Source organism: Melospiza georgiana, unplaced genomic scaffold, assembly GCF_028018845.1.
Source record: "Melospiza georgiana isolate bMelGeo1 unplaced genomic scaffold, bMelGeo1.pri scaffold_29, whole genome shotgun sequence".
In the NCBI taxonomy this organism is placed as follows: Eukaryota; Metazoa; Chordata; class Aves; order Passeriformes; family Passerellidae; genus Melospiza; species Melospiza georgiana.
The window spans coordinates 8,858,082-8,871,631 of NW_026652215.1; the positions used below are offsets into that span (position 1 = coordinate 8,858,082).

At 48.3% G+C, this 13,550-nt stretch overlaps 2 protein-coding genes across 2 annotated transcripts in view; one reads left to right on the forward strand and one right to left on the reverse strand.

Annotated features, from left to right (window-relative positions):
- The window catches only part of LOC131096425 (uncharacterized), a 1,435,131-nt gene that overhangs the window by 499,152 nt on the left and 922,429 nt on the right, over positions 1–13,550 (forward strand).
- LOC131096496 (olfactory receptor 14I1-like) lies at positions 2,593–3,549 on the reverse strand. The gene has a single exon (XM_058044838.1). The coding sequence runs from the start codon at positions 3,523–3,525 to the stop codon at positions 2,593–2,595; it is 933 nt and encodes a 310-aa protein (XP_057900821.1). The 5' UTR covers positions 3,526–3,549.

Here is a 13,550-nt window from a genome sequence, read left to right on the forward strand (position 1 = left end):
ATAAATTTTTCTTATCCCAGACCAGAACCTTTGCCTTTTGTGCTTTCCATGGGAGGCGGGAGGGCAGTGAGGGCGGTGCAGTTTTAGCAGGGGCAGGAAATTGGGGAATCCCATTCCTGAACCCCGGCGCCTGGAAACCGAGCATCCCAGCTGGTGCCAGCCCTGGTGGCCATGGCAACAGCCTTGGGAACGGGTCCCTGTCTGGGGCTGTGGGAACCTCTTCCCTCTGGTGCCCAGGGACAGGAGTGGAGGGAACAGCTGCAGCTGAGTCGGGGCAGGCTCCGGTTGGATGTCAGGAAAAGGTTTTTGCCCAGAGGCTGCTGGGGCCCAGTCCAGGCTCCCCAGGGAAGGGTCCCAGCTCCAGGGCTCTCTGAGCTCCAGCAGCGTTTGGACAGCGCTGCCAGGCCCAGGCTGGCATTGTTGGGGTGTCCTGTGCAGGGCCAGCAGTTGGACTGGAGGATCCTGATGGGTCCCTCCCAGCTCAGCCAATTCTGTGGTTCTGGGATCCCATGAGCCTGGGGATGGGGCTGCCAATGGTTGCCATGGCAACGGGCTGTGGCTGCAGGCCTGAGCTGGTGTCCATGGCAACCATCCCTGGCATGGGGTCTCCATGGAGCTGCCAAGGGACTGAGCATAGCAACAGGGGGCTGGTGATGGTTGCCACGGAAACTGGCCATAGCAACAGGGGCTGGTGATGGTGGCCTGCTTAGGATCATATATGTCACAGGCCCTCAGAGGGATTCCATGGGGACCGTCCAAGAGTCTCCAGCCTGTTCCAGAGCTGGAATGTCACAGGCATAGACAGGGGCTCCATGGAGACCTCCCAGGGCTTTCTGGGGATAGTAAAGAGCCCTGTGGTCAGAGGCAGTCTCAGCCATTCCATGGTGACATCCCAGGGCACCTTGGGCTGCAAAGGCACTGATCTGTCACAGGGACTCACGGGGGTTCCACTGTGACATCCCAGAAGTCCCCAGGCTGCCAAAGACCCAGGATGTCTCAGACATTAACAGGGTTCCGGTCATGGGCAGATATATTTATATAAATATTTATTATCTCTTATGGTAATAATTGGACAAAATTGCCTTAATCAGAAATATTTATGCCAGGATGGCATTGGTTGGACTTGATGATCCCAAAGGTCTTTTCCAGTCTATTTGATTCTGTCATTCTGTGATAATTGGGACACTCTGGGGCCTTTGTGACACTGCAAGGCCTCATGGAACTAAGAGGACCATGGTGACACCATGCAGCCCCACAGAACCAGGGGTCCGCTGTTGTGCTCTGGGGCCAAATGGAACCAGGCAGTGCACCGTGACACTCTGGGTCCTTGTGGAACCACAGAGGCCATTGTGATACTGCAGGGCCTTGTGTAACCAAGGGGTTTCACCATTTTGACACTAGAACACCAAGGAGACCATTGGGAGACTCCAGGGCCCAGTGGAACCAAGGGGCCATTCTGACACTGCGGGGCCTCATGCAACTAAGGGGACATTGTGACAGTGCAGGATCCTGTGTCACCAAGGGGTCACTGTGACACAACGGGGCCTCAGGGGATCTGGAAGAACGTTGTGACACTGTGTGGCCTCGTAGAAACAAGGAGTCCATTGCGACACTGAGGGGACTTGTGGAACTACAGAGACCATGGTGCAGTGTGGGACCTCATGTACCCATGGGGCCATTGTGACACTCCGGGCCTCATGGAACCAAGGGGCCACTGTGAAACTGCAGCACAAACAAGAACATGTGAAGCCCCATGGAACCAAGGAGTGCATTGTCACATTTTGGGGCCCCACGGAACCAAGGAGACCATTGTTGCTCTGCATGGTCTCATGGACCCAAGGAGAACAGTGTGACAGTGCAGAGAACAGTGTGACAGTGCAGGGCCTTGTGTAACCAAGAGGCCGTTGTGATACTGAGGGGCCCCCTGGAACCTAGGACATCTTTGCAGATGACACCAAGCTGAATGTGAGTGTTGATCTGTGGGAGCATAGAAGGGCTTTGCAGAGAGACCTGGACAGGCTGGATTGAGGGGCTGAATCCAGCAATTTCAGGTTTAAAAAATCCAAGTACCACGCCCTGCAATTTGGCCCCAGTGCTATAGGCTGGGGATGGAGTGGCTGAACAGCAGCCAGGCAGAAAGGGACCTGCAGGGACTGATGGACAGCAGGCTGGACATGAGCCAGCAGTGTGACCAGGTGGCCAAGAAGGCAAATGGCTCCTGGCCTGGCTCAGGAATGGTGTGGCCAGCAGGAGCAGGGCTGATGTGCCAGCACTGATCTGACCCCAGCTCTGCACACAGACATTGCTGCTGCAGCTCCAGAGAAGGCAACAAAAGGGCATCTCTGCAGAAAACTTTGCTGGGACATCCTTTACTTCCTTTAAATACACCAAGAGTGCAGTCCCCCATTGACACAGTCTGTGGCCACAGGGAAGGTGGAGAGAAACAAAATGAGAAATGGCACAAGCAATGATGTTTCTTTGTGGACAGAATGGAAAAACTAAAACAAAGGAAAGAAATCTCCAAAATTAAACCAACAAGAAGTATCAAAAACTGGTTTTATTACAAGTGATTTGCAGAAATTGACCAGCAGTTTAATGTTCCTGAAAGCATCCAGTCATCAGTCTCCTCACAGCAGCCTTGAGCTCCTGGTTCCTCAGGCTGTAGATGAGGGGGTTCAGGGCTGGAGGCACCACTGAGTACAGAACTGACACAGCCAGATCCAGGGATGGGGAGGAGAGGGAGGGGGGCTTCAGGTAGGCAAATGTACCAGTGCTGAGGAACAGGGAGACCACAGCCAGGTGAGGGAGGCAGGTGGAAAAGGCTTTGTGCCTTCCCTGCTCAGAGGGGATCCTCAGCACGACCCTGAAGATCTGCACATAGGAGAAAACAATGAAAACAAAACAACCAAATAGCAAGCAGGCACTAACTGCAAGCAGCCCCAGTTCCCTGAGTGAGGAATTTGAGCAGGAGAGCTTGAGGATCTGTGGGATTTCACAGAAGAACTGGCCCAGGGCGTTGCCATGGCACAGGGGCAGGGAAAATGTATTGGCTGTGTGCAGCAGTGAATAGAGAAAGGCACTGACCCAGGCAGCTGCTGCCATGTGGGCACAAGCTCTGCTGCCCAGGAGGGTCCTGTAGTGCAGGGGTTTGCAGATGGACACGTAGCGGTCATAGCACATGATGGTCAGGAGATAAAACTCTGCCACAATAAAGAAGAGAAAGAAAAAGAGCTGTGTAGCACATCCTTTGTAGGAGATGTTCCTGGTGTCCCAGAGGGAATTGTGCATGGCTTTGGGGACAGTGGTGCAGATGGAGCCCAGGTCAGCGAGGGCCAGGTTGAGCAGGAAGAAGAACATGGGCGTGTGCAGGTGGTGGCTGCAGGCTACAGCACTGATGATGAGGCCGTTGCCCAGGAGGGCAGCCAGGGAGATACCCAGCAAGAGGCAGAAGTGCAGGAGCTGCAGCTGCCACGTGTTTGCCAATGCTAGCAGGAGGAAGTGGCTGATGGAGCTGCTGTTGGACATTTCAGCTGTCTTGGCATGGGGATCTGCAAGAAAAGTAATCAAGGAATAGTTGGGTTTGGAGAGGACTTAAAATATCCCAGCACATCTTGGGGGCACTTTCCCCCCACTGCCTGCCCAGGGCTCTGCTGCCTGGAGCTGTCCCTGCCAGCAGCTGCTTCCCTGTGCCCAGGGCTGGGCCCTGCCAGTGCTGCCAGAGCCCAGCCCAGCCCTGGGGGCTCAGCTCTGCCCTGAAGACCCCTCCCAGCTCTGGCACTGCCCAGGGGATTCTCTGGCTCTGCAGGCTCTGATAGGAATGTCAGAGCAACCCTGAGGATGCTAGAAAAGCAACACTGATGCTGCCTCAAAGGGGCCCTGTGCAGATATTTGTCACTGCCTGCTTTATTCAGATCTGAGACAAAATGTTTTTGTTGTTCCATTCTGAACTGAGAGATGAAAATCTATAGGCTCCATCCAGGCAACCCAGAGCAGTATATTAAAAAAGCAGGATTTTCGCTTTTATGCAGCCCCTGCCTTGCTATGCTCCCTGTATAATATACTTGGAAATGTGCTGCAGTTAAATGCCATGCTAAGAGCAGCCCTGAACAATGCAGCATCCTTAGCACACAAGGAGAACACTTCCAAGCTTTACCAGCTCTCTCCTCCCACCCAGATCTTGTGCCCCAGTGCTGGCAGCAGCTGCCAGGGCTGGCTGAGAGCGTTCCCTGGCAGGCAGCAGAGTCCCTGCCCCAGCACAGTGCCCTCGGCTGCAGGACCCTGCTCTGCAGGACAGCCCTGGGCACCCCTGGCTGCTCTGCACAAGAGACAATCAGAGAATGTACTCACAGGGTCTGTAGGCATTGGGATGTTCCAGCTTGAGGAAATGGCTCCAGGAGCTGCAGCTGCATTGTCCTGCAGCCAGAGGTTCCTGTGCCAAGGGCTGGCAGTGATTCTGCCCCAGGCACTTCTCAGCACCTTCCCAGCCCTGACTGATTGAAGCTCTCTGTGCTGTGCCAGGGGTGGCTGCAGGCAGTGCCCCAGCCCTGCTGGGCTGGCAGAAGAGCTGCTCATCAAGAGAAATGTGCTTTTGAAGCTCTTCTTGGTTACCAGGAGCTGCCTCTGTGCCAGGAGCCCAGCCCAGCTCAGCAGCACAGACACAGCACAAGGACTTTAATGAGCCTCTGGGGCTTTGTGCTGAGGCCCTGAACATCAGTCCCTGAGAGGGAGCTGAAGAAACCTCTGCAGAACTCCAAGTCAGAATCCAACTCCAAAGTTTCTTAGACTTTTAATGGGTCCCAGTGAGGGACATGACAGAGAAAGTTTCCCCAGGCCCCAGGCAGAGCAGAGAACTGGAGGCAGTGATGACAGGTGGGGACAAAGAGAAGCCAAGTCTTGGTGCCCTGGGGCACAGATGGGTCCGTGCCACCAAGGGCTGGGAGAAGACACCTTGTCCTGAGGCACTGGGGCCTCCTTGCACAGCACCAGCCAGGCTGGGCACTGTCATCCCCTTGTCCTGCCCTCAGCATCCCCCCCTAGCCCACATCCCAGTGGCCTCAAGGTTCTGCTGGAAGGAGTCCCGGGGGAGCCTTGGCCAGGAATGGCCCTGGGGGTGCCTTAATGCTCCCTGCAGGTACTGCAGGTTGTTCAAAGAACTTTTGGTTTGGCTTTTGCCTTGGAGTCTCTGAGAGGTTTGTGCACTCATGGCCTCGAATTATCTACTTAAGTCCCTGGAGAGGCTTTGTCAGTAGCAACACTCAGTGGGGCTCATTAATGCTTCAAGGTACTTCAGTTATTTTAAGGTACTTGGTGTTGCCCTTCGGATACAGTCTCTGTGAGAGGTTTGTGCAATCATGGCCCCAATTATCTATTTTAATGAGTCCCTTGAGAGCTTTGTACTGACATTCAGTGGGGCTCATTAATGCTTTGAGGCACTCAAGGTTTTAAGGTACTTTGGATTTTTCTTTCTCCACTCTCCATCTCTGAGAGGTTTTTGTGCCATCCTGGCCTCCAATTCTCTCCTGCAAGGAGTCCATGAGGAGCCTGTGTTGGAGAGGGACCTCAGTGGGACCAATTCATGCTTTGAGACACTTTGGGTCTTTCCTCTGACTTTGACTCCTGGAAAGGTTTGTGCAATCTCCTCTCAGGCCCTGAGGTTCAAGGGCTCAGCTTCAAATGCACCTCAGAACTCATTAGGATCGGGCAAGTCCTGACAAACCATGGCTCTGCCTTGATTTCCCTCTGGTCTGGAGCAGTTCATCAGGAAGATTTCCTTTTACAGTTACGGAGAAATATTTCAATGAGCTTCTAAGAAATATGTAATCCTATTTTAAAGACTGTATTTTATTACTTTTCTCTTTTGAGAAGAGGTGATTGCAGCATTCTGTTCCTGATATTGATGTAGTGCTGCTCCTAAGGAGGTCTGGCCATGTCAGAAGAGTTATACATTGGAACTGGAGTCCATTGTGGACAGCCATGCCTCAGATTCCCCAACCCCATGTGAGACATGATTTTCACTTTCAATATTTTCAATGGTTTATTAAGTCCTTATCAAAATACAACAGAAGGGTCTTGATTTTCATATCTTTTCAAATACAACAGAAGACTGAATAAAGAAAAGAATACACTGCTGGAAGCAAAGAATTCAGTCACCATGTGCTCATCTACAAAATGGATGCTCTGTCTTTTACACCTCTATCCCCTCCCAAAGTCTTGTCAATCGACTCCTTTTTCTCTGTCTAGTGGTGGAGATCACTGTCTTACACCTTGATTGGAGGTCAGGCGCTGCCATAGTAACAAGCCGACCCTCCCAAATGCCCCAACTACTGAGGCCGTCCTGTGATAACAATGCAAGGGGGAGGGGAAGGATAACTATACATCTACTAAACTTCTCTTAACATATATTTAATATTCACCCCTTAACTGTGAGAGTCAACCATAGAATTACTCATCTATAACAAACCTCCTTTTCTTTTTGTAGAAGTCATTTTGCACAAACAATTTAAGTAAAAAAATTTCTGTCTCTCTTGAATGAGTCATACCAGCATCTGTTGATGTGGCCAAGGGCAGTGGGAACAGGAGAAAAAAATCTCAGGTTTTCCTAAGACACATTTATTTGGAATGCACAAAATGGCATCCCAGAGGTCCAGTATGGCTTTGACTCCCACCCACCGTGCCTATGTGGCTGCTATCCATAGTCAGTGTATTTTAGAGGTCAGTACAGAGGCCAACTCAATCCTGCCCTCCAGTCCCTGCTGAATTAAAAGACAACTGAGGAATTATAGAGGTCTGGTATGGCCTTTTGTCCCTACCTTACCATGCCTACGGGGTTGTTACCCACAGCAGGGGCATGGAGCCTTCTTGGTAGCAAACAAAGGGGCAACCCAGTCTTGCTTCCCTTCTTTTGTCTTATTTTCTTAAAGAAGCTGTCCCATTACCTTTTACAGTCCCTTGTGTACTTCTCCTCAACAAATGCTGGTATTTCTCATCCATTAAAACAGGAAGAGTTCTCAAGCTGGTTGGTGGAAGCTTGACTCACCTTTTTGGGTGTCTTGGTGTTTTTCTGGTTGTCTTTCAGTCTCTGCTTGAGAGTCAATCTTGTTTCACCTGGCCTGGATGTTACAGTCCACTCTTTGGGCTCTTCTACTGGGCCTTTGACTCTGTTGCCATGAATCCATCCCTACTCTGCAGTTTACACGGCCGATTCGGTGGTGAGCAGTTCCTGAAAAGGACCTTCCCACTCGGGAGTTAGAGACTGATCTCCCTCTGGCTTGATCATCACCCAGTCCCCAGGATTAATATTATGGATTCTGCAATCCAGGCTGGTAGATTAAGTAATTGCCCCTTTATGTCTTAGCCCTTGTAAGGTTTGTGCTATGGACATAACAAATTTCTTGGCATTGGTTTCCCCTTCCTCATAGGTGGCAACCTTCTGGGGTGAGGTCCGGAAGGGAAACCCAAACATCATTTCATAGGGTGACACCCCCAGATCTGACTGGGGTTGGGTTCTAATTCTTAATAATTCTTAATAATTCTTAATAAGGCCAAAGGGAGACATTTTATCCATGACACTTGGGTTTCAATCATTAGCTTAAATAGAACTCTTTTAAGAGTTTGATTCATTCTCTCAACCTGACCAGAACTCTGTGGATGCCATGGAGTGTGTAATTCCCATTTTACTCCCAGGGTCTGAACAACTTTCTGCAATATCTTTAATATGAAATGAGTTCCCCAGTCTGAATCAATCCTGTTTGCCATCCCATATCAGGGAATGATTGATTCTAGAAGTGTTTTACTCACAACATTGGCATTGGCTTTCACAGTGGGTACCACCTCTACCCAATGAGTCACGTGATCTACTATCAGTGGCAAAAATTTCCACCATTGTACCTGGGGAAGCTCAGTAAAGTCTACTTGGATGTTTTGGAAGGGCTCTAAGGCTAGTTGTCACCCTCTTCTGGGTGTTTTCCTCATGATTTTCTTATTCACTTGTTGGCATATCACACACCCTCCAGTTACTTGCTTAGCTATTCTGAAAATTCCTTTGCATCCCAAATCCCTTAGAAATTGATCACTTAGCGCTTATGTACCCGAAAGTGTTGTTCCATGTATGCCTTCTAGCATTTTCCTGGCCAGGAGTTTATTCAACATTTGCCTTCCATCTGCTAATCTCCACTTCTCTTTATCTTTCTTGGCTCCTCTTTTAAGGAGTTCTTCCTCTTCTGTCCCACTGAATACAGGGACTTTTTGCATTTCTCTCATGGGTGTTAATACTATTATTAGTGTTTTTGTCTCTGATTCAATTGCATTTTTAGCCTCTAGATCAGCCTAATTGTTCCCTCGCTCCTCCTGAGTTGCCCCTTTTTTATGTCCTTTAACATACACCACTGCTACTTACTCTGGTAATTGTAAGGTTTCTAACTCTTCTAAAAGAAACTTTTTGTGAATCAATCCCTTTCCCTTTGAGTTTAATAGCCCCCTCTCTTCCCAATTTTTTCCAAATATATGCACTATTCCAAAAGTGTATTTTCAGTCTGTATATATTGTTCCCCTTTTCTGTGCTAATATATCCAGAGCTTGTTTTAGGGCATACAACTCAATGCCTGGGCTGACCAGTTGGAAAGTAACTTTATCTTTTCTATGGCTATCAACCCTTCATGCACTATAGCGTACCCCAATACCCTGTGCTCCTTTATTACCTGTGAAGATCCATCGATGTACAATTGTTTTTCACTTTGGAGTGGTTGATCTGTTACATCCTCTCTAACTCTAGTTTGACAGTTTATAACCTCTAGGCAATAATGTATTAGTGCCTCATCTGGTTCTCCATACAAAAACGGGGCAGGGTTGAGTTGGTTACTGACGATTAGCTCTAAAACATTATCTATTAAGATGGCTTCATACTTTAGCATTTGGGAATCAGTGAGCCATTTCTCAGGATACTCGTTACTGAGTCTGGGACATATATCTTCAATTTTCAATTAAATGGTTAATTTTTTGCTTTCTGCTATGAGTAGGAAAGTCACTGCTGCACCTGAATGCAGGTTGGCCACCCCTGGCTGACAGGCTCTAGTAATTTTGATAAATAGGCCTCTGGTTTCCTGGATCCTCCTCAGTCCTAGGCTAACACTTCATGTGTTACCTCTTTTTTTATATCCACAGAGAGAAGGGTTTGTCTAAGGCAGGAAGACTCAGGGCTGGTGCACTGACTAATTTTTGCTTCACAGCTTCAAACGTTTGTTCATTGTCTTTTTCCCACCTAATCTCTCCAATTAACTTTTCACACAAGAACTGGATGGCCTGCGTGTATCCTCCAATCCATAGCCTAAAATATCCCAATAGGCCTAAAACCTTCTGAGTTCTTTCTTAGTTTTTGGCCGTGGGAGTGAGACTATTCCTGTAATTCTCTCAGGGTTCAGCCCCCAGCTCCCTTGACAAATCATATGTCCTGGATATTTCACTTCCCTTTCTATAAATTCAAGTTTCCCTTTTGATACCTGAAGTCCTTGGTGCCCCAGAAAATTTAACAACACTATGGTGGATTCCCAAGCTTCTTTTTCTTCCCATCCTGAGAGAAGCAAATAATTTATATATTGGATGAGCTTTATCTCAGGTTTAATGGAGAAGAGTTGTGTTACTTCTCCTAGGGCTTGACCAAAGAGGTTTGGTATAGTAGGAGGCCTAGTAAAATATCTGTATTGTATTTGAATATCTGTATATAGGCCTTGCCCCGATAAGCCCCGGTTGTTCTTGATGGGCTGCAGCTGTGATGTCCTTAATTGGGCTGCAGCTGTAGCTAGTGAAGAAAACTGGGATAAAAGGGGCGGGGCTTGGCAAGTCAGGGAGAGCCTGGAAGGAGCCCTGACTAAGAAGCAGCAACAAGAAGGAGGTGAAGTCTGTGATGTGAAGAACTGCCCCCAAGAAATATCACCGAGAAGGTACGAGACTTTAGAAATATGTTTGTGACAATATGGGACTTTAGAAATATGAAATACAACAAGATAACAACAGTTTGGGGATTGAGAAAACCCTTGGAGTAACCCAGTCCACTGAAGCTGTTGCTTTCTCCCAGAATCAAGGTTCTCTCTAGGGGCCAAAAACGTATGCTCTGTTCCCGAAAAGCAATCAGATCCCTGGGTCGGAAGATGATCTAGCAACGACGATTGCGAGGGATAGACGAGATGCGTGGGCTGCTCTGGCCAAAGATACCATGGAAAAGGGAGATCAAGAGTTGATAAGCATGGCTAGTGAGCTGGCTTGTCTGGTTATTTTCACCCCTCAGGCCGGAGGAGGTATACAAGCTACAATCAGTGCTTTAGACTGGAAGATGTTATCTCAGTTGCAAGCCACTGTTAGCCAGTTTGGATTTAAAAGCAAACCAGCCAAGCAAATGCTCGACTATATTTTTGACACCAGCATCCTTCTCGTTAATGATTGTCGTGGCATAGTTAAATTAATCTTTACCCAACATCAACAATTGCTGTTTAATGCTCATTGGCAAGTGCTCGTTAGCGAGTGCGTGACAGTACAAAGGCAGCAGGGTGACCCCCTCCATGGCGTCACTGTTAGTGAGCTTATGGGTCGGGGACCTTTCTTTCGTCCTGAGGCACAAGCCTTAACAGGTCAGGAGAAGTGCCGGGAGGCAATGAGGTTAGTCAGACTCGCGATGGAAAGGGAAAAGGAACCAGAAGAGAGACCTGTATATATAGGAATCAAGCAAGGCAGAGAGGAATCATTTAGCTCTTTTATTGATAAGGTTGCCACAGCAATTGAAAGAGCTGAGGTGCCAAAATATCTTAGGGGAGTATTGCTCAGGGAGTGTGCTCTCCGAAATTGTAATTCTACTACTAGGAGAGTACTTAACACCCTAGGTACTAATTGGACTATAGAAGAGGCATTAGCGAAGATGGCCCTCATATCTACGGGACAGCAGGCTTTTGTGGTAGATGCGATCAAACAGAAATCAGCATCAGGAATAGGCTTGCAAGAACAGGCAAAGTCCTCTCAGAGTCAGGAATTAGCCGCTCTTGCACCTCTCCAAGCGTCAGCTGCATTTGCAAATCAAATAATTGGGGCCAAAAATGCCACTCGGATGACCGGGCACCAACAGAAGTCATCGCTGCAGCATCGGCACCCTCTCCTGTCTCCAACCCGACACCGCAGGGAGCCACCGCAGGGGGAGCGGGGCCGCCGCAGAGGGAGTGACCCGCAGCGCGGAGCGGGGGGGGCCCGTCCGCTCCAGCACAAGCGGCGACCGGAGTGCTTTCCCAGCGCCAGAGCTTGTCTCTCCGCCCCGCAGCTGGCAAAGAGCCTCGGTCTTGGACCTAACAGCCTAATGGATGTAACTTTTGTCAACAAAAGGAAAAGATCCCTGCTGAAACTGAGAAACCAGTGATGGTAAACAAGGAAAGTTAAAGGCACTTTTGTTCTTCCTGGCAGAGACTATGAAACAGGAATCAGCGTACTGTATGCATGGGTCAAATTTCGGCCAGTTTGGCTCAGCATTGGTTATGCTGTCAGAATCACCTGCATTAACATAGACTTTAACATCAGAAGCCCAGATGGTTCAGTCAGTGGAACATCAGACTCTAAAATTATATTTTGAAAAGTTTAAAAATATTAAGATGTGTTGGATTGATTGTATTGAAATAAACAGGGCCAGGAGACTTCTTCTCCTGTGTAATGCCTTTATTAAAAAGTGATCAGCTCAGGATTGGGCGGCTCGACGGGTCTGCAGCGTCCGTCGTCTCCCAGGGCGACTCAGAGGAGGAGGATATGCACAGCTCTGTCCACCAGGGGCAGAGCTGGGGATCAGATCCTCTTGGGAGCCTTTTTGGGTCTCCTGATCCCATAAGATGGTGTCAGATGTTGTTTCTCCCACTCAGTCGGCCTGGTCTCAGCTCCGGGGTCAACTCCCATGGTCAGGGCGAGAGGGTCCGAAGGTGTTCCGCGTCTCTGCAGGCTCAGCACTCGGTTCCTCACGTCCAGACATCACTCTAGTCTCTCAACTCTTAGGTGGCTCGTTGTTTTTGGGGTTTCTCCATGAGTTTGGAGATGGGGGTCCCACAAAGCATTCTGGTCTTGCGAGTCACTTTGCATAACCCCCCCCACCTTCTCAGGTGTCTTCCCTATTCTGGGAAAGGTACAACTTAGCTTCGGGCAAGGTCCCCACCCAGGAGAAGGGCCATTACCTCGCCCCAGCCAGGGCTTTTACTAATACAAAAACAACCATTAACGACAACGACCCGTGATTACAATAACAAAACACATAGAACTTGGGCAGGGCCAGTGGTCTGGCTGCCTTTTTGAAACTTTTTCTCATAAAAAAATATTAACCGAGTTTTTGTTCATAACAGTCCCCCCTCTTTTTCTTTGATCGAGCTTAAACTCTAAGCTCGCATCAACTCCCGATTTTTGTTTTGAATCTACTATAAATCTCTTGTGCACTTTGGTAATCACGGTTACTTAACCTTGTTACTTTCCTTGGTTTCTTCAGGTTTGTCTTCACGGCAAACACTATTTTACTGAAACAGATAAATAAGCATAGTAAAAATAGCAATCCTCCAAGTGCACACACAGCGAGAAAAACTACCTTTTCCCACACATCCTTTTTGAAAATCTCCAGGTTCTTCCACCCACTGGGATCAAGTGTAGGAGTTTGATCTTCATTATTTACACATGCTAACCTTTTTATTTCGTTTGAAATGTTCCTAATAATTGAATTCTTAATTTTTAATACTGCCTGGAGCCAGATAACTTTGTTTAACATAGATATTGGGATCCGAATTTGGCTTTTACAATTTTGGATTTTCTCAATTTCTATTTCACTGTGCCTGTTCTGTTTAATTTCTCCCAAATCATTATATATAGGAACTCCCAAACTTGATCCAGTTTCTTTGGGCAACAAGAAAATTGGTTTTATCACTCTAGCGGTGCAGCTGCCAGACGAGATCAAATCTAGGGGTTTAAGGCTCCCCTGAAATGTGTTCCTAAAGGGGTTTATCTCTTTTCCAGTACACTCATATAAATACTTGTAACAAACAATTTTTCTTACCATTTTCACCATTTCTTTGCTTTTTACTATATCTGCTGAGCTTGTTTCAGCAGCATCCCATTTAAAGCACAACCAGGCTTCCCCTATAGGGCACTCTCCTAGGAGTGGCTGCCTAAAAGTGGCAGTATTGTATATTATCCAATACACTCTCTTATTTTTTTGATAAAAGACCAATTGGGAGAAGTTAACACAATCAGGGTTAGAACTGATGTGGACTCTCGACAAGGAGCTCACTTCCTCCTCACAGAGGGGTTGGTAGCATTCATTGCACGGCTCAGCTGGGCTCCCCTGAGCACCACCAGCAATCAGAGCCATCAGCACTACCCTTCCCAAGAGTCCGGTATGGGTCATCTCACACAGCCTGCCCACCCGGCCTTGCCTCTTGGGGAATTTTACTGAGGAAAAGCTTCCAAGCTCTTTAGAGTCCCTTCTACCCGTTTCTCTGGTTAAACCTCTCTTGGTCTGTTCCCTACCAATTTTGGTTTCCCCTCCCAGGGGA

What these genes read in the sequence shown, in the direction of transcription:
- LOC131096496 (XM_058044838.1), bottom strand. Translation starts at nt 3,525, where the DNA reads ATGTCCAACAGCAGCTCCATCAGCCACTTCCTCCTGCTAGCATTGGCA.